Raw genomic sequence first — 27411 nt, forward strand, 5'->3', positions numbered from 1 at the left:
CAGCATACACAGAAGATGGTGATTACTGCTGTACATAGCAAGGCTGAAGCACTGCTGTGTACAGCACAAGTGATCAGACGATCGCTGCTTTAAGTCTCCTACGGGGACACAAGTTTATATCAACCTTCTTTTTGCCCTGTTGAAAATAAAACAAAAAATATACACATATTTGGTATTGTTGTGTTCAAAAAATGTCTGATCAAAATATAAATGAATTTGATGAGTAAACAGAGTAACGCGAGAAGAAATCAGTTAAGGCTCTTGGAAGAAGGAAAAGAAAAAACGAAAAGCACAAAAAAGGAAAGCGCAAAAATGGAGAAATTGCAAGGTCATAAAAGGGGATGCTGATTTCTATGTCTGATTTTGCCCTCACTAAACATCTTACTCGAGCCGTTCTGCTTGTAAGGCTAACATTTATGTACTGTAGTTGCTAAAGAATCAACACAGAAAGAAAACGCAGCCCAGAGCACAAAACCTCATGTAACAATTTTATTAAATTAAGTGCGGGCACACGTATAGGGGCTCCCTGCCTGCTCGGGACGGCAGACGTGCCACTTCGTTGACTTCATCCAAGAAATGCAAAGCTTATCGAGTGTTCACCTGGAGAGACACAAAATAATCCAGAAATAGGAGTTTCTGAAGATAAAGTGTTTTCACATAAATACTCAATGTACAACATATCACCAGCCGCCCAACAATCCAGTAGACCAGTGTTACCCAAACTCCAGTCCTCAAGGACCCCACAGGTCATGTTTTCAGGATTTCTTTAGTATTGTGCAAGTAGTGGAAGTATCATCAAGGCATCAGGAATTGTCTCACCTGTGCAACACTATGGAAATCCTGAAAACATGACCTGTAGGGTCCGTGAGGACTGGAGTTTGGGAAATACTGCAGTAGACCTTTATCTAGGACTGATGATGGTGGTAAGTGACCATGATGGCTGACGGTGCCGTACTGCTGGAGGTCACATCTTGTAAGGTTACAGCTGGTGTCAATTGGATTGCCACCTTATGAGATGTATATACTTTCACATATCATAATTCTATTGGCTGTATCATGTGTCTGATCCGGTAAGAGGAAGAAATTTATAATACACGGTGGGCCACATCACAGAGGTAAAAGTGTCCCGATAGGTCTTGTTCCTAGAGGTCAGACGCCCACTGATCAATAAATTACCACTTGTTTTCACCAGACAACCCCAATGGAACTGCAGTGCACTGACTGAATGCTACAGCTATGGATATCATTTCTAGAGAGACATTAGTTACATCATGGCAGTGCATGGAAAAAGGTAGTTCCATCCCAATTCAGGGCTCGGTATCCTGCGGCACCCCAGATCTTACCAAACCACCTCTCACCATGTGCTGACTGCCACCTGATGGCCTGCAGCTGTCAGGGACTGTAGGGAGCTCCAGTGTCATAGCAGCTGGGGCACCGCAGGCTACCACAACTGCAAAAACTATCATACAGGTCAGGAGTAAATATACTGGTAGTACTGGAGCGGTGTACACAGTACTGCAGAGTATGAGCACATACTGACCACATCATCGATCTTCAGGATACTACGGACAGTTTCTGTCGCCAAAGTCAGGGAGCTGATGGACACCAGGAGGGGTTGGACGACTAGTTCCTCCAAAATGTTAGAAATTCCTCCCTGTCACACAGAAAAAGCTGATATTAGTGAGGTTTTCCCTTAAACATATAAGATCAATTTCCTGGGCTGGAAAAAAATAATTAACGCACCTTTCGCACGTTGATGCCGGCCGTCTTCTCGCCCTGTGCATGTCTATTTCTCAGCTCTGTTACAGTGGATATTGGGTTCAGTCCTGCATTCTCTGCCAGCGTGGATGGGATGACTTCCAAGGCGTCTGCAAAACCTCTGATACAGTAGGCCTCCATGCCACTGAGGGTCCGCGCATACTCATTCAAACGGAGGGACAATTCGATCTCAGGAGCGCCTCCTCCCGCGATAAGCGCTCTATAACCAGAGGGAAAAAAGGTCAATACACTCGTTACCAGAACTAAATTAGAAAGATATAAAGGTCATTCGCTATAACATACTCCCTATTAGAGCATAGGCCACTATTGGCCCACCCCGTGAGATGGGGGTACATACTGCATCTTCTCCAATCAATGCAAAAAGGTCAGCAGATAGCCGGGTATATACACTGCTCAAAAAAATAAAGGAAACACTTAAACAGAACAGAACTCCAAGTAAATCAAACTTCTGTGAAATCACACTGTCCACTTAGGAAGCAACACTGTTTGACAATCAATTTCACATGCTGTTGTGTAAATGGAATAGACAACAGATGGAAATTATTGGCAATTATTAAGACACACTCAATAAAGGAGTGGTTCTGCAGGTGGGGACCACAGACCACATTTCAGTACCAATGCTTTCTGGCTGATGTTTTGGTCACTTGTGAATGTTGGTTGTGCTTTCACACTTGTGGTACCATGAGACGGACTGTACAACCCACACAAGTGGCTCAAGTAGTGCAGCTCATCCAGGATGGCACATCAATGCGAGCTGTGGCAAGAAGGTTTGCTGTGTCTGTCAGCGTAGTGTCCAGAGGCTGGAGGCGCTACCAGGAGACAGGCCAGTACACCATGAGACGTGGAGGGGGCTGTAGGAGGGCAACAACCCAGCAGCAGGACCACTACCTCCGCCTTTCTGCAAGGAGGAACAGGAGGAGCACTGCCAGAGCCCTGCAAAATGACCTCCAGCAGGCCACAAATGTGCATGTGTCTGCACAAACTGTTAGAAACCGACTCCATGAGGATGGTCTGAGTGCCCGACGTCCACAGATGGGGGTTGTGCTCACAGCCCAACACTGTGCAGGACGCTTGGAATTTGCCACAGACACCAGGATTGGCAAATTCGCCACTGGCGCCCTGTGCTCTTCACAGATGAAAGCAGGTTCACACTGAGCACATGTGACAGACGTGAGTCTGGAGACGCCGTGGAGAGCGATCTGCTGCCTGCAACATCCTTCAGCATGACCGGTTTGGCAGTGGGTCAGTAATGGTGTGGGGTGGCATTTCTTTGGAGAGCCGCACAACCCTCCATGTGTTCGCCAGAGGTAGCTTGACTGCCATTAGGTATCTAGAGGAGATCCACAGACCCCTTGTGAGACCATATGCTGGTGCAGTTGGTCCTGGGTTCCTCCTAATGCCAGACCTCATGTGGCTGGAGTGTGTCAGCAGTTCCTGCAAGATGAAGGCACTGAAGCTATGGACTGGCCCGCCCGTTCCCCAGACCTGAATCCGATTGAACACATCTGGGACATCATGTCTCACTCCATCCACCAACGTCACGTTGCACCACAGACTGTCCAGGAGTTGGCGGATGCTTTAGTCCTGGTCTGGGAGGAGATCCCTCAGGAGACCATCCGCCGCCTCATCAGAACCATGTCCAGGCATTGTAGGGAGGTCATACAGGCACGTGGAGGCCACACACACTACTGAGCATCATTTCCTTGTCTTGAGGCATTTCCACTGAAGTTAGATCAGCCTGTAACTTCATTTTCCACTTTGATTTTGAGCATCATTCCAACTCCAGACCTCCGTGGGATATTAGTTGTGATTTACGTTAATCATTTTTAGGTTTTATTGTTCTCAACACATTCCACTATGTAATGAATAAAGATTTACAACTGGAATATTTCAGTGATATCCAGGATGTGGGATTTTAGTGTTCCCTTTATTTTTTTGAGCAGTGTATATTGTCCAAAGAAGGGGGCATAATTCTAGAACAGACTTTTAAAACTACAAGCAACCGTGTCTCAGTACTGCTGTCTACATGCACAAGAAAAATAACATGGCATGATATCAAAGGAAAAAAAACTGAATGCGACAAGTAAACATCCTTTATCAGTTCACACAGAACAGGATGTCACATTATTACATCCCTGGATGTTGTAACATGACAACGTCTTGCAATAAACTCAGTTCTGCATTAAGTGTTCCAGGCAATAATTTTATATCCTCAGTCCCAAGTTATTCAATGTGAAATGGGCTCTTCCTTGCTTAATCACTCCCCTGCATCCACCATACATGTATGGCACTCCTGCTGGACTTGGATATATGGCGCTCCAATCACTGCTGATCACCCGTCTGACAGTGGCATTCAATATACAGAGTCCCAATGGTTCACCGTCCCGGACAACTATCAGCCCCTTTGCGGCACAACCACACAGTGCTGATGGGTGGCCATGGCAGTTGAGGGCTAAAGGCTGAGCTTTATGGGAGACCGTTATTTGAGCTGTATACTGCCATACAGTTGCACAGCAGGATATAGAACAAGCGATCAGAAGATCACAGGTTCAAATCTTCTAATGGGACATAAACAAAAATTCAATCACTCCATCATTAAAATTGTAAAATGAAGGGGATCCTAGCAGTCAATTTATAACGTGCAAACAGGTATTTTCTTCTCAGACACACCTTGGGGTTTCACAGAAAATATAGTTAGAGGATCCGGCCGGAGACCAACGTCAAAGAGGAGAGAAGTATGGCCGTTTTTTCACCACACTGCTCCAGGTGATTGACGGGTCTGTCACTATGGTAGAGACGGGGGTCTGTCACTATGGTACAGACAAGGGTCAATCAGTTGGAACGATGCTGGGAAAAGTTACCACCACTGGTTTATCTGCCTGATCTCGTCTCAAAATTGTGACGAAAAGCAATTTCAGATTTTTTTTTTTTTAACCACCTAAAAGGAAATAAACGAGCAGTACCCCGAAACACAGTGCCTGCAAATTGAGATTCTGGTTTGGCCCTTATCCTATGTCATGTGACAAGGGTCGTTAAAGGGTCGACATTGACTTGTAGGATTGCCACTTTCAATAGGTTTGCCTAATTAGCATATTTCCCAGAGGAGCATTGCGGTTTTAAGTCTCCTCATCTTGGCATGGTTAGCATGTAAATCGCCGCAAGGAGTAACGTCCTGAAGAATCGCATTGCCAGTCAATATTTTGCCACAGAAGTAAAAGCAGAATTTTTTCGTCAAGTTTTCACCGTGATTGGAATTATTTCCTTATCTTCCAGTATGATTAACAACAGCAACTTTTCTATTAAAAAAAAAAAAAAAAAAACACACACTAGCCCTCAAATGGCTGTAGAAGAAAAGTTATGACTTTTAGAAAGGGATGAAAAACTAAAACTGCAAAATCTAAAGTTGACTACAAACTTATCGACACCCCAATTGGACATTCGTTACAAAGAAGGAACACGGTGCCTGCGCAGATTTACGTGAGCTGACAATGAGGCCGGCTCAAATTAACATGGAAACAGGGTTGACTAGTCTGGGGAACTAATGCCTGATCGACTAGTCAAAGCCCCTCGTTAGCAGAAGGAAAGCGGAGGTTGAAACGTTTTTTTTAACTGCATTGTGTTGTACAGGGCTGGTTAGGGAGGGAGCTTAATCACACTGGGATGATTGCTGCTGGATTGGAGGTCACGAGGGACATGACAGGTTCCCTTTAATAAAAGGAATGAATCCCTGTATAATAGCAAAAATAAAAATAATAATTATATACACATACTTATCTATCATCTCACTTACCTTTTTTTAACTAAGCAGCGAATGACACAAAGTGCATCATGAATGGAGCGCTCGGCCTCTTCAATCACCAGCTTATTAGACCCACGCACAACAATGGTAACAGTCTTTCCAGGATTGGCACACCCGGTTATCTACAAGAGCAAAAATCAGTGCTGCACTATGAAGGATAGAACTGAAGAACTTTTACCTTTGACCTGGCATGTCATTTTCCACAAGGAGAAACCTTACCCTTAGATCCCAGTGTTACCCGCTCACCTAAGCCAAAGCAGATCTCATACTTTGCACTGACGAGGGCCAACAGCCCAAAAACACCGTGACTGCAGATTGAGAGTCTGATTTGGCTTTCATCCCAAGTCATATTGCAGGGGTCAATATTGCCATTTCCTATAGGTGGCCCTAGAGTTCAAATCCTCTTCCCTCTGAAGAGACAATCTGCATATTTAATTTCTCAGACAAGCAAGCAAAGCGTTTACGTCTCCTCATACTGGTGTGTCAGACCTGGCATGTCACTCTCCACAAGGAGAAACCTTACCCATTAAATCATTGATTTACCTTTAAAAGTTTCCCAGAGCCATTGAGGCTAACCTCCTCAGCTAGCTCAGCAGACGCCATCATGTCTGCTGTAAACTGGTCAATGTGGGCCACCGGCTTGGTACCAATTGTCTGTAACAAAAACAAAAAAAATTAATAAAATTCACTCATTTGCACACAAACATTTGTAGACAGTGCCAAAAGGAACTACTGAGGATACTGACCTTACAGATGAACTCAATGTCTTCACGCTCTATGTCCTTCACTACCATAATTTTCATTTTATTCAGGAAGTGTAAGGCAAGATCACTGAGCGCATCTCTGAAAATTAAGAAAAGGAACTGTCAGAAGGATTGTGCCACACGGTAACCCCTTATTGACAAGTGAGGGACCTGCACATCACATCAGGTGCAAGTGTAGGCAGCAGGCTCAGAACCCGAGCCTGATCATACACTGAAGGCACCTGCCTCATTTAGCAGCGACCGGAGCAACAATCTTCACAAAAGATGATCCTTCTAAGGCTACTTTCACTTGCGTTGGTACGGGTCCGTCGCTATGCGTCGGGCCGACGTACCGACGCACGCTGTGAAATTTCTGCACGACGTGGGCAGCGGATGCAGTTTTTCAACGCATCCGCTGCCCATTCTTAAGTCCGGGGAGGAGGGGGCGGAGTTTCGGCCACGCATGCGCAGTAGAAAATGGCGGACGCGACGGACAAAAAAAGGTTACATTGAACTTTTTTTTGTGACAACGGTCCGCCAAAACACGACGGATCCGTCGCACGACAGATGCGAAGTGTGGCCATCCGTCGCTAATACAAGTCTATGTGCAAAAAAACTCATCCTGCGGGCACATTTGCAGGATCCGTTTTTTTGCCCAAAACAACGGATTGCGAAGGATTGCAAAAAATGCAAGTTTGAAAATAGCCTAACATTCATTCTGCCCAAAATGTTTGCCTTACCTCAAAATGGACTTCTGGATGAGCAGCACATTGCAGCCAGCCTTCTTAATCTGTTTCACAAGGTTGAGTATGTAGGTTCTTTCTTCTCTTAAAACTCTGTCCATCTGTGCATAATCTGACACCACAATCTGATTGTCCATCTGAAATAAAGGTAAATCTCATTAATGTTAGTAGTTCCCAATAAAAAATAAATAAAAAAAACTTGTGACAAATCATATAAACTTATACATAAATCATATAAACTTGTGTGTGGATTCATGGCACTTACATCTGTCTTTGGTGCGGACAAGCAGAACTGAATGAGACCGATCTTTGCTTTTTCCACTCTGGTTACTCCGGTGTTGGCAGCTTTCTGTGTGAGCACAAGACCATCAACCAGTTCACAGTCATCAATGGTTCCCCTGGAGAAAAAAAACGCATGCACGATTATGTGGTGGCTACTAGTAGTGGGAGTATATTAAGTGGACGGATGCACAATAACCACGCAGCAGTCCGCCTTTCTTAAGAGCAGTATTACAACAATGGGTACTTCTGAAAAGTTCTTACCCGAGTTTCTTGACTATTTTGATGTCCCGGAGGTCAACACTGGTTGCGGTCAATGGATCGATGACTTTCATTACAGCGTCCACACTCATGGGTGCAAGCAAGCTGGAGTACTGGGAGACCACCTTATAGAAATTAAAAAAACAAAAACAAAAGTTGTAGTAGGGGCTGATATCTCGGCAATAAAAATATATATACACTATGTCAGCAATGATGTCCATCTCTCCTAGTACCCGATTTTGTGGACTAAAAAGGTGCACCTATTTTCCCAAAAAGTTTTGGAGGAAAGTGAGGGGATGCATCTTATAGTCCGGTTGTGCCTTATAACCCAGCTATGGCTGTAAGTGGGAGGAAGGGGAAGGGGGGCAGGAACATGCCGCGGCTAATGGTGTGTCCGCTATTGAAGAGAATGAATATTCACTGCTCCCCATGACCATAATCACTCCTCTCACCTCTATGCACTGGAGCTGGTGCCGAGAGGTGGGAGGGACTATGGCTATGGGCATGGAGAGCAGTGAATATTCATTCTTTTTAATAGCTGACACCGTTTGCCGCAGATCCCCACCAGTGCGTGATGATTACATTATTTGCTTCAATTTTTTTTCCCTATTTAACTCCTCTAAAATCTAGGTGAGTAATTGTCCGATGCATCTTATAGGTCGAAAAATACAGTAATTGCAGTCATGTCGTGATGCAGCTAATGAGTGATCATGAGAATACACTGCCAGGTGGAACTACACGAGGGTTGATATGTTATAGCTACACAGCAAATCAGTGTAGTCCTCATTGTAAGTGTATATATCCTATTCGTGTATAAGAACATCATATTATAATGTCCCCTGTTTGAGACCCCTCTAAAGAGCCAGTATGGAGAGGGGCTTTGTAGAAGCTGCTCCTGCTCTGGGAGGATTCAGCAAATCATTGTATTAGGCAAAGCACCAAAGGCTCCTATATAGTAATTGTGCTCTTTTGGCCTTCATGTGCCCAGTGCACACAAATACGAGTCATGTAATCCTACACTGTTGGTGTAGTGACATATATCTTGGTACCGTGTTAGCCAGTAGATGGAAAAATATTTAGAATTGAGAGTCCTTAGTGGTTGATACCTTTTAATGGCTAACTGAAAGATGGTAAATTGCAAGCTTTCGAGACTACACAGGCCTCTTCATCAGGCATAGACTAATACAAAATCTGAAGAACCACATATTTATACACAACATGGCGTAGAAATAATGCAATAGATAAGACAAGTGACGTGAAGCAGATCTAACATTATGGGAGAGTTGTGGCAATAAATATTGGAACAGTTCATAGATAAGGAGTGAATGTTTTATTGTCCAATTGGTATCTGGTTCTGTGTTGTGATGCCCCCACAAGGTCTGAGGAGCAAATTCCTTAATTGATGTAAAAAGACATAAATCCATGAGAGACATTCATTCTTGCACTGAGTGTGTCAAAGGTTGTCATGAGTTTACACTCCCAGACTCTTCGGTCTCTGAGATTTCAAGTTACCTTTTAATACAAGTAATTTTATGTCCATGGTGCTGTGGCCTGGGATACAAAAATGTTTGGCCACAGATAGATCCATTCTTTTTTCTTTTATTGTGTGGCGATGAGAATTCATTCTTGTTCCAATATGTGATTTTTCAGATTTTGTGTTATTCTGTGCCTGATGAAGAGACCCGAGCAGTCTAGACAGCTTGCAATTTGTTACCTTTTAATGGCTAACTGAAAAGATGGTATCAATCACTGAGGACACTCAATTCTAAATATTTTTCGATGCAGTGAGAAACATCTAGTCACTGGAAAAATCAACTGTTTGCCAGGAATGCCAGTATCGAGACACAGGGGATAAGTTATTTAAAATGCTTGTTTGTGATCAGAAACCGTAGTGCATGCATCAACAAAAGGCCACACTGATTTGCTCTAATGCTCTACAAGATAAAAGGTGAAAATACCTTTGAGTTGAGTGAAGTCGTCGCGCTGTTCAGTAAAGTTTCTTGATCACTTAACTCCACGGGTTTGGCCATATTGCTCAGAATTTCAACTCCTCTCTCTACAGCCAGCTGGAATGACTCAGAAATAGTGGTGGGATGAATACCTACAAGGTGGGGGGCGAAAGTAAACCAGGAGAGAATCAGACATTTCACATGGCTTAAAGGGAACCTGTCACCCCGTTTTTTCAGATTGAGCTATAAATACTGTTAAATAGGGCCTGCGCTGTGCGTTACTATAGTGTATGTAGTGTACCCTGATATCCCACCTATGCTGAGAAATACATTACCAAAGTCGCCGTTTTCGCCTGTCAATCAGGCTGGTCTGGTCAGGTGGGCGTGTTCACAGCGCTCTTTTCTTCCCCAGCTTTCCGTTGGTGGCGTAGTGGTGTGCGCATGTCCAGAGTTCCGACTTCCCTGCGCCCACGTGAAGACACAGCGCGCGATCTGCGCTGTAATCCCTTGCATCGGTGGGGGCGGCCATCTTCCTGGGGCCGCGCGTGCGCAGATGGAGTGCTCTGCTGCACGGGGCTTCAGGAAAATGGCCGCGGGATGCCGCGCGTGCGCATTAGAGATCGCGGCGGCCATTTTCCCAAAGCCGAGATGCAAACTCGGCTTTGGGAAAATGGCCGCCGCGATCTCTAATGCGCACGCGCGGCATCCCGCGGCCATTTTCCTGAAGCCCCGTGCAGCAGAGCACTCCATCTGCGCACGCGCGGCCCCAGGAAGATGGCCGCCCCCACCGATGCAAGGGATTACAGCGCAGATCGCGCGCTGTGTCTTCACGTGGGCGCAGGGAAGTCGGAACTCTGGACATGCGCACACCACTACGCCACCAACGGAAAGCTGGGGAAGAAAAGAGCGCTGTGAACACGCCCACCTGACCAGACCAGCCTGATTGACAGGCGAAAACGGCGACTTTGGTAATGTATTTCTCAGCATACATGGGGAATCGGGGTACACTACATACACTATAGTAACGCACAGCGCAGACCCTATTTAACAGTATTTATAGCTCAATCTCAAAAAACGGGGTGACAGGTTCCCTTTAAATGGGTTAGTCCGTAAATACACAGGATAGGTGACCGCCGAGCGCAGCGGGTCTACAGCCGGCCACACACAGACTGATTACACCACTGTCAGCCATGTCTTCTGACTCCCCCAATACACAGGAATGTTCGGCCAGGCACTCCTGTATTCTCTGTGAAAGACACTGCCACAATTTTCTGATAGCGACTTATCTCCCAGCCAAACAAATGGATTGGGCGACTGAATTCCAACTGCGGGATCATTATGTCTCCATGTTAGGGTCCAGGAGGACCCTCATGCACAGTGCATGGTCAGCTGATCCCACCATTTTTTTTTTGTCAAGTACATGACCCTCAGCCTGCTGATAGCAAACGAAGATTTCATTTTTTGGTATTAGGATCCTGCCAAACTGCCATATGGTGGTCTCCTCAATGATTATGACCTGTCTGTATACTGGGGTGGTCTTTAGAAACTTAAAGGAGAACGGTTAAGAGGGTATTTTAAGGTACCGTCACACTAAGCGACGCTGCAGCGATACCGACAACGATCCGGATCGCTGCAGCGTCGCTGTTTGGTCGCTGGAGAGCTGTCACACAGACAGCTCTCCAGCGACCAACGATCCCGAGGTCCCCGGTAACCAGGGTAAACATCGGGTTACTAAGCGCAGGGCCGCGCTTAGTAACCCGATGTTTACCCTGGTTACCAGCGTAAAAGTAAAAAAAAAAAACAAACACTACATACTTACCTTTCGCTGTCTGTCCCTCGGCGCTCTGCTTCTCTGCCCTGTGTAAGCACAGCGGCCGGAAAGCACAGCGGTGACGTCACCGCTCTGCTTTCCGGCCGCTGTGCTTACACAGGGCAGAGAAGCAGAGCGCCGAGGGACAGACAGCGGAAGGTAAGTATGTAGTGTTTGTTTTTTTTTTTTACTTTTACGCTGGTAACCAGGTTAAACATCGGGTTACTAAGCGCGGCCCTGCGCTTAGTAACCCGATGTTTACCCTGGTTACCAGCGAAGACATCGCTGAATCGGCGTCACACACGCCGATTCAGCGATGTCAGCAGGAAGTCCAGCGACGAAATAAAGTGCTGGACTTTCTGCAGCGACCAGCGATGTCACAGCAGGATTCTGATCGCTGCTGTGTGTCACACTGGACGATATCGCTAGCCAGGACGCTGCAACGTCACGGATCGCTAGCGATATCGTTTAGTGTGATGGTACCTTTAGTCTGAAGCATGCTTGACCTCTCCACTGTAGAGATAAGAAAAGAGGGGATTTTCCTTGGCGGGCAATCACATAATATATTCTAATTAATGCTGTAATTTTACCTTTCTGCAGCAGCTTAGAACAGGCGTCAAGGAGAGCACCAGCAATGACCACCACAGAGGTGGTGCCATCTCCGGCTTCGATATCTTGAGCTTTGGACAATTCAACCAACTAGAACAAAAATAAAAGAATACATGAAAAAGAGCAACAAAACCTAAACGCAAGGTGCAAGTGACAGGACCTGTCATAGCTCAATGGGATACAGGAGCAGATAAGATGCAAATGTTAATTTACAGGTCACAATCTATGGCACAAGGCAGCCGCAGGTCTCCACGTATCAGGGAACACTACAGGCCTCTCACATCTCAGATCTTCACAATACAAAGATGCCATACTGTCCTGTGAATGAGATCTTAAGCTGGACATACAAATTGGACTGATGGTGGCTAAACCCTCCGATCTGGCAACTGGATTTCAACATGCTTGACCCTGTTCTTTTCAAGGGAGATAAAGCATCTCCAAAAAGGTGTCTGGTCGCGGCTTTTGCTGCTCAGACCACATGGATGTTCAGCTGAGTCAAGAAGGTGGCACTACTAGTGACGGACAGCTATAGTGAGGACTATCACTCTTAGTAGCACCGCCCACTGGACTCGTATACAAACACCAGGGATTTCAATGAGCACAATGCAAGGTTAAGTGATACGTTTCCCATAACAATGTCTATGGATCTGATCAGCTCCTCCTGCAGATCAGATGTTCTATATAACAGGTGTCCTGAGGCCTCATTTTTCACCAGTGTTTGGTCCACACAGCACTAGGATGTATTTAGGACGGTATCCAAGTGATGTTGGATTTTCTTTACAACCCATAGACTTACAATGGCGACTTTCATCAGCGATTCGGATCAAAATCAGACGTCTCCGAGTGTTAGTGCAGACATGTGAACATGACAAGAAAATGTGACAGATGTGACTTACATCCATGAAACACTAAATGACTGAATGAGGCCTTGCTTCTAAGATTACTTCATTTTTTTTTTAACCCCTTCATGACCCAGCCTATTTTGACCTTAAAGACCTTGCCGTTTTTTGCAATTCTGACCAGTGTCCCTTTATGAGGTAATAACTCAGGAACGCTTCAACGGATCCTAGCGGTTCTGAGATTGTTTTTTCGTGACATATTGGGCTTCATGTTAGTGGTAAATTTAGGTCAATAAATTCTGCGTTTATTTGTGATAAAAATGGAAATTTGGCGAAAATTTTGAAAATTTCGCAATTTTCACATTTTGAATTTTTATTCTGTTAAACCAGAGAGATATGTGACACAAAATAGTTAATAAATAACATTTCCCACATGTTTACTTTACATCAGCACAATTTTGGAAACAAAATTTTTTTTTGTTAGGAAGTTATAAGGGTTAAAATTTGACCAGCGATTTGTCATTTTTACAACGAAATTTACAAAACCATTTTTTTTAGGGACCACCTCACATTTGAAGTCAGTTTGAGGGGTCTATATGGCTGAAAATACCCAAAAGTGACACCTCTCTAAAAACTGCACCCCTCAAGGTACTCAAAACCACATTCAAGAAGTTTATTAACCCTTCAGGTGCTTCACAGCAGCAGAAGCAACATGGAAGGAAAAAATGAACATTTAACTTTTTAGTCACAAAAATTATCTTTTAGCAACAATTTTTTTATTTTCCCAATGGTAAAAGGAGAAACTGAACCACGAAAGTTGTTGTCCAATTTGTCCTGAGTATGCTGATACCTCATATGTGGGGGTAAACCACTGTTTGGGCGCACGGCAGGGCTTGGAAGGGAAGGCGCGCCATTTGACTTTTTGAATCAAAAATTGGCTCCACTCTTTAGCGGACACCATGTCACGTTTGGAGAGCACCCGTGTGCCTAAAAATTGGAGCTCCCCCACAAGTGACCCCATTTTGGAAACTAGATGCCCCAAGGAACTTATGCATGCATAGTGAGCACTTTGAACCCCCAGGTGCTTCACAAATTGATCCGTAAAAATGAAAAAGTACTTTTTTTTCACAAAAAAATTCTTTTAGCCTCAATTTTTTCATTTTCACATGGGCAACAGGATAAAATGGATCCTAAAATGTGTTGGGCAATTTCTCCTGAGTACACCAATACCTCACATGTGGGGGTAAACCACTGTTTGGTCACATGGTAAGGCTCGGAAGGGAAGGAGCGCCATTTGACTTTTTGAATGAAAAATTATTTCCATCGTTAGCGGACACCATGTCGCGTTTGGATAGCTCCTGTGTGCCTAAACATTGGCGCTTCCCCACAAGTGACCCCATTTTGGAAACTAGACCCCCCAAGGAACTTATTTAGATGCCTAGTGAGCACTTTAAACCCTCAGGTGCTTCACAAATTGATCTGTAAAAATGAAAAAGTACTTTTTTTTCACAAAAAAATTCTTTTCGCCTCAATTTTTTCATTTTCACATGGGCAGTAGGATAAAATGGATCATAAAATTTGTTGGGCAATTTCTCCCGAGTACGTCGATACCTCATATGTGGGGGCTAAACCACTGTTTGGGCACTCGGCAGGGCTCGGAAGGGAAGGCGCGCCATTTGACTTTTTGAATGGAAAATTAGCTCCAATTGTTAGCGGACACCATGTCGCGTTTGGAGAGCCCCTGTGTGCCTAAACATTGGAGCTCCCCCACAAATGACCCCATTTTGGAAACTAGACCCCCCAAGGAACTTATCTAGATGCATATTGAGCACTTTAAACCCCCAGGTGCTTCACAGAAGTTTATAACGCAGAGCCATGAAAATAAAAAATAATTTTTCTTTCCTAAAAAATGATTTTTTAGCCTGGAATTTCCTATTTTGCTAAGGATAATAGGAGAAATTGGACCCCAAATATTGTTGTCCAGTTTATCCTGAGTACGCTGATACCCCATATGTGAGGGTAAACCACTGTTTGGGCGCACGGCAGGGCTCGGAAGGGATGGCACGCCATTTGGCTTTTTAAATGGAAAATTAGCTCCAATCATTAGCGGACACCATGTCACGTTTGGAGAGCACCTGTGTGCCTAAACATTGGAGATCCCCCAGAAATGACCCCATTTTGGAAACTAGACCCCCAAAGGAACTAGTCTAGATGTGTGGTGAGGACTTTGAACCCCCAAGGGCTTCACAGAAGTTTATAACGCAGAGCCATGAAAATAAAAATAAAAAAATTATTTTCTCAAAAATGATCTTTTAGCCTGCTATTTTTTATTTTCCCAAGGGTAACAGGAGAAATTTGACCCCAAAAGTTGTTGTCCAGTTTCTCCTGAGTACGCTGATACCCCATATGTGGGAATAAATCACTGTTTGGGCACATGCCGGGGCTCGGAAGTGAAGTAGTGACGTTTTGAAATGCAGACTTTGATGGAATGCTCTGTGGGCGTCACGTTGCGTTTGCAGAGCCCCTGATGTGGCTTAACAGTAGAAACCCCCCACAAGTGACCCCATTTTGGAAACTAGACCCAGAAAGGAACTTATCTAGATGTGTGGTGAGCACTTTGAACCCCCAAGTGCTTCATAGAAGTTTATAATGCAGAGCCGTGAAAATAATAAATACGTTTTCTTTCCTCAAAAATAATTATTTAGCCCAGAATTTTTTATTTTCCCAAGGGTAACAGGAGAAATTGGACCCCAATAGTTGTTGTCCAGTTTCTCCTGAGTACGCTGATACCCCATGTGTGGGGGTAAACCACTGTTTGGGCACACGTCGGGGCTCAGAAGGGAAGTAGTGACTTTTGAAATGCAGACTTTGATGGAATGGTCTGCGGGCGTCACATTGCGTTTGCAGAGCCCCTGGTGTGCCTAAACAGTAGAAACCCCCCACAAGTGACCACATTTTAGAAACTAGACCCCCCAAGGAACTTATCTAGATATGTGGTGAGCACTTTGAACCCCCAAGTGCTTCACAGACGTTTACAACGCAGAGCCGTGAAAATAAAAAATCATTTTTTTTCCTCAAAAATGATGTTTTAGCAAGCATTTTTTTAGATTCACAAGGGTAACAGGAGAAATTGGACCCCAGTAATTGTTGCACAGTTTATCCTGAGTACACTGATACCCCATATGTGGGGGTAAACCACTGTTTGGGCACACGTCAGGGCTCGGAAGTGAGGGAGCACCATTTGACTTTTTGAATACGAGATTGGCTGGAATCAATGGTGGCGCCATGTTGCGTTTGGAAACCCCTGATGTGCCTAAACAGTGGTAACCCCTCAATTCTACCTCCAACACTAACCCCAACACACCCCTAACCCTAATCCCAACTGTAGCCATAACCCTAATCACAACCCTAATTCCAACCCTAACCCTAAGGCTTTGTGCCCACGTTGCGGATTCGTGTGAGATATTTCCGCACCATTTTTGAAAAATCCGCGGGTAAACGGCACTGCGTTTTACCTGCGGATTTTCCGCGGATTTCCAGTGTTTTTTGTGCGGATTTCACCTGCGGATTCCTATTGAGGAACAGGTGTAAAACGCCGCGGAATCCGCACAAAGAATTGACATGCTGCGGAAAATACAACGCAGCGTTTCCGCGCGGTATTTTCTGCACCATGGGCACAGCGGATTTGGTTTTTCATATGTTTACATGGTACTGTAAACCTGATGGAATACTGCTGCGAATCCGCAGCGGCCAATCCGCAGCCAAATCCGCACCGTGTGCACATAGCCTAATTCTAAAGGTATGTGCACACTGCGGAAAAAGCTGCAGATCCGCAGCAGTTTCCCATGAGTTTACAGTTCAATGTAGACCTATGGGAAACAAAAATCGCTGTACACATGCTGCGGAAAAACTGCACGGAAACGCAGCGGTTTACATTCCGCAGCATGTCACTTCTTTGTGCGGATTCCGCAGCGGTTTTACAACTGCTCAAATAGAAAATCGCAATTGTAAAACCGCAGTGAAATGCGCAGAAAAAAACGCGGTAAATCCGCCATAAATCCGCAGCGGTTTAGCACTGCGGATTTATCAAATCCGCAGCGGAAAAATCCGCAGAGGACCAGAATACGTGTGCACATACCGAAACCCTAACCCTAGCCCTAACCCTACCCCGACCCCTAACCCTAGCCCTACCCCTAACCCTACCCCTAACCCTACCCCTAACCCTACCCCTTACCCTACCCCTAACCCTACCCCTAACCCTACCCCTAACCCTAACCCTAGCCCTAACCCTAACCCTACCCCTAACCCTAACCCTACCCTAACATTAGTGGAAAAAAAAAAATTTCTTTATTTTTTTATTGTCCCTACCTATGGGGGTGACAAAGGGGGCGGGTCATTTATTATTTTTATTATTTTGATCACTGAGATATAATCTATCTCAGTGATCAAAATGCACTTTGGAACGAATCTGCCGGCCGGCAGATTCGGCGGGCGCACTGCGCATGCGCCCGCCATTTTGGAAGATGGCGGCGCCCAGGGAGAAGACGGACGGGACCCCGGCAGGATCGGTAAGTATGATGGGGTGGTGGGGGACCACGGGGGGGGGATCGGAGCACGGGGGGGGGGAATCGGAGCGCGGCAGGCGTGGAACGGAGCACGGGGGGCGTGGAACGGAGCACGGGGGGGCTGGAACGGAGCACGGGGGGGTGGAACGGAGCACGGGGGGTGGATCGGAATGCAGGGGGGTTGATTGGAGCATGGGGGGGTGATTGGAGCACGGGGGGAGCGGACAAGAGCACGGGGGGGAGCGGAGCACTGGATGGAGGGGAGCCGGAGCAGTGTACCGGCCAGATCGGGGGGCTGGGGGGGCGATCGGTGGGGTGGGGTGGGGGCACATTAGTATTTCCAGCCATGGCCGATGATATTGCAGCATCGGCCATGGCTGGATTGTAATATTTCACCAGTTATAATAGGTGAAATATTACAAATCGCTCTGATTGGCAGCTTCACTTTCAACAGCCAATCAGAGCGATCGTAGCCACGAGGGGGTGAAGCCACCCCCCCTGGGCTAAACTACCACTCCCCCTGTCCCTGCAGATCGGGTGAAATGGGAGTTAACCCTTTCACCCGATCTGCAGGGACGCGATCTTTCCATGACGCCACATAGGCGTCATGGGTCGGATTGGCACCGACTTTCATGACGCCTACGTGGCGTCATGGGTCGGGAAGGGGTTAAAGCAAAGTTTCACCATCAAAACCGCGCAGCTTTAGTTACATAAAAACCTGTTCACCTGCAAAAATCAGGTCACTATTTAATAAGGACGTAAAAAACAGCAGCCAACTCCAGGGACAGTTCTCAGCCGCTCTGTTTGGTGTTACCACAAATTCCGTTTGTTGCTGCTGCATTATTTAGGAAACTCATCAATGAAGATTTTCATTCACTGACGACAGAAGATGCCCCAATAAACCCAATTCAGCGCACACTGACACTCACCATCTTTGCAGCCGGGTGCAGGACTTGCATCTGTTTCAGGATCGTTGCCCCATCGTTGGTGATTGTCACGTCTCCTTTCCCATCCTGAATCTTTGGTTAAAGGGGAGGAAATAACATCAATTACCATGTAATGTGCAACCAGCCAGCACTGCAGACATCACCCCAGCATCCCCCAGTATCTCACCATTTTGTCCATGCCTTTAGGTCCCAGGCTTGTTCTGATGGCATCAGCAACAGCTGCAACAACAGGGAACAATTCAGAAAGCCCATCTATTCACACCCCAGTGCCCACCACAACGTCCCCGGTGTGTAGATGGCTGGTGGTGACTACTACTAAGGCTACGTTCAGACTAGCGTTGTGCTAGTGAGCGTCGGGTTTGCGTTGGACGACGCAGCGGCCCCTATGTTTAACATGGGGGACGCATGCGTTTTTGCTTGTTGCGTTTTGTGACACATGCGTCTTTTTTGCCGCAAGCGTCGGACCAAGAAAACGCAACAAGTTGCATTTTTCTTGCGTCCGATTTTCGGCAAAAAATGACGCACGCGTCGCAAAACGCAGCGTTTTTGCGTGCGTTTTGCCGCGTTTTTCGGTGCGTTGTGCGTTGCGTCGCCGACGCAGCGGCGCACAACGCTAGTCTGAACGTAGCCTAAGACTGATGTGCTGTGCGTGGCGGGGGGCAGCTTTGCCTAAGCAGTGGTGGGCGGTCGCAGTGTCCGTGTGTGCAAGTGTCTGGGCTGTGATACCCTAATCCCCACTGTGAGGGCGGACACAGATGTGCATATACCCAGTGAGGAGCTGTGCTGTGTATTCTATAGCACCGCCATACTCCGCAGCGCTGTACAGCCATCAGTCCCTGTCCCAGGTTTGGATCACAACAGCCCAGGACCTCCCCCCCCCCCCTAAACCCATCTGCAGCCCAAGAACCACATACACACACCCCACGTGGCGGCGCGAGATCCTCACCCTATTGGACACTGCACCCTATTCGTGGCGGCCCGGGACACACACCCCCCCCTCACCCTATAGGACACTCCACCCTATTCGTGGCAGCCCGGGACACACACCCCCCCCTCACCCTATAGGACACTCCACCCTATTCGTGGCAGCCCGGGACACCCCCCCCCCCCTCACCCTATAGGACACTCCACCCTATTCGTGGCAGCCCGGGACACACACACCCCCCTCACCCTATTGGACACTGCACCCTATTCGTGGCGGCCCGGGACACACACCCCCGTCACCCTATAGGACACTCCACCCTATTCGTGGCGGCCCGGGACCACCCCCCCCCTCACCCTATAGGACACCCTACCCTATTTGTGGCGGCCCGGGACCACCCCCCCCCCCCCCTCACCCTGTAGGACACCCTACCCTATTTGTGGTGGCCTAGGAAACCACCCCCCCTCACCCTATAGGACACCCTACCCTATTTGTGGTGGCCTAGGAAACCACCCCCCCTCACCCTATAGGACACCCTACCCTATTTGTGGTGGCCTAGGAAACCACCCCCCCCCTCACCCTATAGGACACCCTACCCTATTCGTGGCGGCCCGGGACCACCCCCCCCTCACCCTATAGGACACTCCACCCTATTCGTGGCAGCCCGGGACACACCCCCCCCCCTCACCCTATAGGACACTCCACCCTATTCGTGGCGGCCTAGGAAACCACCCCCCCTATTCCAGGTTGCCCTGGACCCCATGAAATGAGAGGAGCACGTCACACAAAGCACAGCCATAAGAGGAACTACATGTCACAGCAGTCCCTCCATCACTGCTCTGCACTCTTGGTGGCTCCTAATGTCTAATTACACTACAACTCCCAGCATGCCGTTACACCCCGCTGCAGACGTTGAATGCTGGGAGTTGTAGTTCCAGATCGCCGGTAAGGCCGCGGGGCATACAGGACGTGTACCGGGCCGCCGTCTCACCTTTCCCCGCGGAGATGTTGCTGAAGCGGATCTGGGAGGGCTTGTCCCGGTCCTGGTAGGCTCCTTTCTTCTTGCTGGCTCCGGTGCTCCCTCCCGGTGCCGCCACCATGGCTTTAGGAGCGGAATTATCCGGCATGGTACAATGTGCGGGGTCGGCGGGGGCTGTGCGGGGACGGGTACGCCCGGGAGCGGGTCACTGACGAGAGGATGACGGCGGATTCTGGGGTCGCAGCTGTCACTCCCCGGAGCATGAAGCTTCCAGAACAAAACGCCGGTTGGAGGCGGGGCCAGGGGACGTCAGGGCGGCTTCAGTGCGTGATGACGTCATGGGGCGCCTCGGGACGCGCCTGTCTGAAATATGGTTTTCGTTTCCTCTGGCTTGTGGCTGTGGTCTGCTGTAGTGATGGGACATCTGGGTCATGTTGGTGATTAGTTCAGTCATTCTCTGGATTCTGCGGAGAAGAGATGGATCAGGTCTAGTTCGTTACACAGACGCTGTGGCTCCTAGGATGAGTTATAGTTTTGTTCAAATGATCAGAAATAGTTAATACATCTGATCAATACATAACAAGCTCTTGTTAAAGGGGTACTCAGGCTGGAGAAAAAAAAATTCAAAAGTTATTTATTCAAGTTAGTAATTTCTTTTTTTTCTTTGTGAAATATTTATTATTATTATTAATATTATTTAAATGGCGTGACAGATTACCCACAGAACCGCAAGCTACACTTACCAGGTTGGAGCAGTAGGAACATTTTGCTTTCTTCTGATCTCCACTATGGCTACGTTCACATTAGTGTTTGCGTCGGGCGACGCAGCGGCGACACATGCGTCATGCGCCCCTATTTTTAACATGGGGGACGCATGGACATGCGTTGTGCGACGCATGCGTTTTTGTTTCCGCAAGCGTCGGGCGCAGAAAACGCAACAAGTTGCATTTTTCTTGCGTCCAAATTTCGGCAAAAAAGGACGCATGCGTCGCAAAATGCAGCGTTTTTGCATGCGTTTTGGTGCGTTTTTATGTGCGGTGCGTCGCCGACGCAGCGGCGCACAACGCAAATGTGAACGTAGCCTAAGTGTGAAATGATTCCATACCTGGCTCCTCTTCAGTGTATTATCTGCACACATTACGGTCACTTGCAGTCTCTGGTATTGAGCACTGAGCAGTCAGACAGGATTCATTTCACACCACTGCAGTAGGCGGCAAAAGGAAGAGATGTGGTGAAACTACACAGAACTACAGATTTACCAGCTGCCGCACAGTAAATGCCCATAGCAACCAATCACAGCTCAGATTTCACTTGGCAGAGCACTGCACTACTGCAGTATCAGAAAGCTGACCTGTGATTGGTTGCTATCGGGCAAAGAAAATCTTCCTATTAGACAGCCTGATAATTCTCCACCCTATCCTGGGAGGAGCTGATAGGAAATGCATCATGTCATGTGACCTGTGAACTAAATGAACTATATGAACTGCTGAACTAGATGTTCTGCTGAGAATGACTCCGGACAGGAGGCTGACCCTCTGCAGGAGGCTGATCCTCTCCAGGAGGCTGACCCTCTCCAGGAGGCTGATCCTCTCCAGGAGGCTGACCCTCTGCAGGAGGCTGACCCTCTCCAGGAGGCTGACCCTCTCCAGGAGTCTGACCCTCTCCAGGAGGCTGATCCTCTCCAGGAGGCTGACCCTCTCCAGGAGTCTGACCCTCTGCAGGAGGCTGACCCTCTGCAGGAGGCTGACCCTCTCCAGGAGGCTGATCCTCTGCAGGAGGCTGACCCTCTCCAGGAGGCTGATCCTCTGCAGGAGGCTGACCCTCTCCAGGAGGCTGATCCTCTGCAGGAGGCTGATCCTCTCCAGGAGGCTGACCCTCTCCAGGAGGCTGATCCTCTCCAGGAGGCTGACCCTCTCCAGGAGGCTGATCCTCTCCAGGAGGCTGATCCTCTGCAGGAGGCTGACCCTCTCCAGGAGGCTGATCCTCTCCAGGAGGCTGATCCTCTCCAGGAGGCTGATCCTCTGCAGGAGGCTGATCCTCTCCAGGAGGCTGACCCTCTCCAGGAGGCTGATCCTCTCCAGGAGGCTGACCCTCTCCAGGAGGCTGACCCTCTCCAGGAGGCTGATCCTCTCCAGGAGGCTGATCCTCTCCAGGAGGCTGATCCTCTGCAGGAGGCTGATCCTCTGCAGCAGGCTGACCCTCTCCAGGAGGCTGATCCTCTCCAGGAGGCTGATCCTCTCCAGGAGGCTGATCCTCTGCAGGAGGCTGACCCTCTCCAGGAGGCTGATCCTCTCCAGGAGGCTGATCCTCTCCAGGAGGCTGATCCTCTCCAGGAGGCTGATCCTCTGCAGGAGGCTGACCCTCTCCAGGAGGCTGATCCTCTCCAGGAGGCTGACCCTCTGCAGGAGGCTGATCCTCTCCAGGAGGCTGATCCTCTGCAGGAGGCTGACCCTCTCCAGGAGGCTGACCCTCTGCAGGAGGCTGACCCTCTCCAGGAGGCTGATCTTCTGCAGGAGGCTGATCCTCTCCAGGAGGCTGACCCTCTGCAGGAGACTGACCCTCTCCAGGAGGCTGACCCTCTCCAGGAGGCTGATCCTCTCCAGGAGTCTGACCCTCTCCAGGAGGCTGATCCTCTCCAGGAGGCTGACCCTCTCCAGGAGGCTGACCCTCTGCAGGAGGCTGACCCTCTCCAGGAGGCTGATCTTCTGCAGGAGGCTGATCCTCTCCAGGAGGCTGACCCTCTGCAGGAGGCTGACCCTCTCCAGGAGGCTGACCCTCTCCAGGAGGCTGATCCTCTCCAGGAGGCTGATCCTCTCCAGGAGTCTGACCCTCTCCAGGAGGCTGATCCTCTCCAGGAGGCTGACCCTCTCCAGGAGGCTGACCCTCTGCAGGAGGCTGACCCTCTCCAGGAGGCTGACCCTCTGCAGGAGGCTGATCCTCTGCAGGAGGCTGACCCTCTCCAGGAGGCTGATCCTCTGCAGGAGGCTGACCCTCTCCAGGAGGCTGATCCTCTGCAGGAGGCTGACCCTCTCCAGGAGGCTGACCCTCTGCAGGAGGCTGATCCTCTCCAGGAGGCTGACCCTCTGCAGGAGGCTGACCCTCTCCAGGAGGCTGACCCTCTGCAGGAGGCTGACCCTCTCCAGGAGGCTGACCCTCTCCAGGAGGCTGATCCTCTCCAGGAGGGTGATCCTCTGCAGGAGGCTGACCCTCTCCAGGAGGCTGATCCTCTGCAGGAGGCTGACCCTCTCCAGGAGGCTGACCCTCGGCAGGAGGCTGACCCTCTCCAGGAGGCTGGCCCTCGGCAGGAGGTTGACCCTCTCCAGGAGGCTGATCCTCTGCAGGAGGCTGACCCTCTCCAGGAGGCTGATCCTCTGCAGGAGGCTGACCCTCTCCAGGAGGCTGATCCTCTGCAGGAGGCTGACCCTCTCCAGGAGGCTGACCCTCTCCAGGAGGCTGACCCTCTGCAGGAGGCTGACCCTCTGCAGGAGGCTGACCCTCTCCAGGAGGCTGACCCTCTCCAGGAGGCTGACCCTCTGCAGGAGGCTGACCCTCTCCAGGAGGCTGACCCTCTCCAGGAGGCTGATCCTCTGCAGGAGGCTGACCCTCTCCAGGAGGCTGATCCTCTGCAGGAGGCTGACCCTCTCCAGGAGGCTGACCCTCGGCAGGAGGCTGACCCTCTCCAGGAGGCTGGCCCTCGGCAGGAGGTTGACCCTCTCCAGGAGGCTGATCCTCTGCAGGAGGCTGACCCTCTCCAGGAGGCTGATCCTCTGCAGGAGGCTGACCCTCTCCAGGAGGCTGATCCTCTGCAGGAGGCTGACCCTCTCCAGGAGGCTGACCCTCTCCAGGAGGCTGACCCTCTGCAGGAGGCTGATCCTCTACAGGAGGCTGATCTTATCACAAAGACTGGTGAGAGGCATGAACCACACCACAGAAACACTCTCTCTCATACACACATGAGCTGTGTCCGTCTACTGTACAATTTCAGTTTGTATTATTACCATTATATTTGTATTTACTATTTGATGTGTGGTGTAGTGTTTTACTACCTTCTTTTCCAGCATCAGGAGTTATAAAGAGCAAGTGTGAGACCAGGGATCTTCAGTGTGAGGAGCTGTATGAGGGATCACTCTCTGTCTCCTCCCACTTGCTGTTTAGTTCATAATGAACTAATCTCTGTCAGGATGGTGAACTAGATGAACTAGCTCACTCTGAAGATTAGTTCATTTTGAACTACTCACTCACGAACTACCCATCACTGGTCTGCTGGGACTTGTAGTTCTATGGGTGCTGGCACTTGTACCGCGCTACTGTAAAGAGATGAGTTTGTAGAATGTAACATCCATTCATCCTAATGACAGTGGAAATGTTTTGCTGATATCCACAGGACTGCAACTTGTTGACCGATGGAGGTGCGACCCCTAGAACAAACGGTGGGACCCCTAACAAGATGAGACAATTTTAGCACCATTACAGTGAAGCTGCAGTGCGCATGCTCAAGCACCGCTCCATTCATTCCCTGTGATGCTGCGCACGACCAGCTCTCCAATCATTCTTTATGGTACTGCAGTGCTGCGCTCGACCACCGCTCCATTCATTCCCTGTGATGCTGCAGAGTGCTGCGCTCGACCACCGCTCCATTCATTCCCTGTGATGCTGCAGAGTGCAGCACTTCACCACAGCTCCATTCATTCCCTGTGATACTGCAGTGTGCTGCACTCGACCACCGCTCCATTCATTCCCTGTGATGGCGCAGAGTGCAGCACTTCACCACAGCTCCATTCATTCCCTGTGATACTGCAGTGTGCTGCACTCGACCACTGCTCCATTCATTCCCTGTGGTGCTGCAGTGTGCTGCACTCGACCACTGCTCCATTCATTCCCTGTGATGCTGCAGTGTGCTGCGCTCGATCACCGCTCCATTCATTCCCTGTGGTGCTGCAGTGTGCTGCACTCGACCACTGCTCCATTCATTCCCTGTGATGCTGCACTCGACCACTGCTCCATTCATTCCGTGTGATGCTGCAGAGTGCTACACTCGACCACCGCACCATTCATTCCCTGTGGTGCTGGATAGCACTGCTTTCGGGTATTTACGACCTCCTGGTATCTGACCTCCTCCATTCTGTAATGCTGGGGATAAATATCTCTTGTTCTGCCGATTGGCGCCAGTCCCAGCACTTAGACCCCACTGATTAGTCAGTTGTCACTCGTCGTGCGTTCATGTCTCCGCTGACATCCGTGGCCTCCAGGGGACACTAGTTATCACAAAGTTATCACACTATTGCTCCTGGCCACGATGTGAATGCGTTCACATGATGCGACTGCAGTAGAATCGCATCATTTTTTACGTAATTTTGAAATTGATGCATTTTCACCACAACCAGAACAGGAAAAATCGCAAAGGAACTGCAACATGTGAACGTAACCTAAGGGAACCTGCCGCTAGTTTTTCTACATGTAAATAAACGCCACCTTTGAGCCTTCTACCCAGCAGTCCAGCAACATGTCAGATATTAACCTGCAGATCACAAAAATGCCTTGTATAATCCTGCCAAGCCGTATATCAATAGCTGCGATCCGGTCTGATGGGCGTTGCTGCTTTGTGCTCCGCGCCTCCTCTCCCCACAGTAGCGGCCTTCCTGCCTGACATAACTGAAGTTTCCTGCGTCATCCATCCAGCGCTGCAAATCTTGAGGCCCCTTTCACACATCAGTTTTTTGCCTTCAGTCGCAATCCGTCGAATATTGAAAAAAACAGATCAGGCAACTGATGCCGCCAGATCCGTTTTTTTCTAATAGACTTGTGTTAGCAACAGATTGCAACGGATGACCTCACATTTCATCCGTTGTTCGCCGGATCTGTCAAAAGTTATTTGTCCGGCGGCCGGAGAAAACAGACAAAGTAACAGTTTTTGTGTACGTCGCCGTCTGTTGTTTGCTCAAATGGAAGCCTATGGTGCCAGATCCATCAAATGACAGAATCCGGCAACGGATTCCGTTTTTTTTTTTAACTGAGCATGCTCCGATTTATTTAGTCAGATCCGCTAGTCGGATCCGTTGAAAAAACGAATCCGTCGCATCAGTTTTTCGCAATCTGCGACGGATCCGTTGTGACTGACGGCAAAAAACTGATGTGTGAAAGGGACCTGATGCACAGACCTGCAGAGAGCAGAGCAAAGTGCTGTAATGTGGCGGCTTCACTTCTGAGTTATTGGCTTCCTGTGTTTTTTGGGAGTACTGTGGGGGCATCATACTTTCTATGAGGGTTGTGGAGGCACTAAGGGAACACATCTTACTGTGGAGCATCATACTGTGTGTTGGTGGGGAATCCTACTGTGTTTGGGGGTACAGTAGGGGCATCATGCTTTGTGTGTTAGAGGGGAATACTACTGTGTTTGGGGGTACAGTAGGGGCATCATGCTTTGTGTGTTAGAGGGGAATACTACTGTGTTTGGGGGTACAGTAAGGGCATCATGCTTTGTGTGTTAGAGGGGAATACTACTGTGTTTGGGGGTACAGTAGGGGCATCATGCTGTGTTAGAGGGGAATCCTACTGTGTTTGGGGGTACAGTAGGGGCATCATACTGTGTTAGAAAAAAATCCCACTGTGTTTGGGGGTACAGTAAGGGCATCATACTGTGTGTGTGTTAGTGGGGGTACTTTGGGGGCATCATACTTTTTGTGAGGGTTGTGGAGGCACTATGGGAACACATCTTACTGTGGAGCATCATACTGTGTGTTAGTGGGGTACAGTAGGGGCATCATACTGTGTGTTGGAGTTGAATCCTACTGTGTTTGAGGGTACAGTAGGGGCATCATACTGTGTGTTGGTGGGGAATCCTACTGTGTTTGGGGGTACAGTAGGGGCATCATGCTTTGTGTGTTAGAGGGGAATACTACTGTGTTTGGGGGTACAGTAAGGGCATCATGCTTTGTGTGTTAGAGGGGACTACTACTGTGTTTGGGGGTACAGTAGGGGCATCATGCTGTGTTAGAGGGGAATCCTACTGTGTTTGGGGGTACAGTAGGGGCATCATACTGTGTTAGAAAAAAATCCCACTGTGTTTGGGGGTACAGTAAGGGCATCATACTGTGTGTGTGTTAGTGGGGGTACTTTGGGGGCATCATACTTTTTGTGAGGGTTGTGGAGGCACTATGGGAACACATCTTACTGTGGAGCATCATACT

At 48.6% G+C, this 27411-nt stretch overlaps 1 protein-coding gene across 1 annotated transcript; it reads right to left on the reverse strand.

The window, feature by feature from the left end:
• Nucleotides 1-474: 474 nt before the first annotated feature.
• On the reverse strand, nucleotides 475-20532 carry CCT4 (chaperonin containing TCP1 subunit 4). Its single transcript, XM_069768684.1, has 14 exons — nucleotides 20237-20532; nucleotides 18490-18542; nucleotides 18306-18395; nucleotides 11954-12062; nucleotides 9563-9705; nucleotides 7608-7729; nucleotides 7330-7462; nucleotides 7062-7201; nucleotides 6325-6421; nucleotides 6122-6232; nucleotides 5570-5700; nucleotides 1744-1978; nucleotides 1541-1654; nucleotides 475-600 (listed from the first exon to the last, which is right to left on the reverse strand). The coding sequence occupies exons 1-14, from the start codon at nucleotides 20370-20372 to the stop codon at nucleotides 586-588; spliced, it is 1629 nt and encodes a 542-aa protein (XP_069624785.1). The 5' UTR covers nucleotides 20373-20532; the 3' UTR covers nucleotides 475-585.
• Between the last annotated feature and the right edge of the window lie 6879 nt (nucleotides 20533-27411).

Source organism: Ranitomeya imitator, chromosome 5 (genome assembly GCF_032444005.1).
Source record: "Ranitomeya imitator isolate aRanImi1 chromosome 5, aRanImi1.pri, whole genome shotgun sequence".
NCBI lineage: Eukaryota > Metazoa > Chordata > Amphibia > Anura > Dendrobatidae > Ranitomeya > Ranitomeya imitator.

What these genes read in the sequence shown, in the direction of transcription:
- CCT4 (XM_069768684.1), bottom strand. Translation starts at nt 20,372, where the DNA reads ATGCCGGATAATTCCGCTCCTAAAGCCATGGTGGCGGCACCGGGAGGG. An exon ending in TGTCCGCACCAAAGACAGAT is followed by an intron (nt 7,202 to 7,329) that starts GTAAGTGCCATG and finishes CCTTTATTTCAG; the next exon opens with ATGGACAATCAGATTGTGGT. An exon ending in ACATTGAGTTCATCTGTAAG is followed by an intron (nt 6,233 to 6,324) that starts GTCAGTATCCTC and finishes TTTTTGTTACAG; the next exon opens with ACAATTGGTACCAAGCCGGT.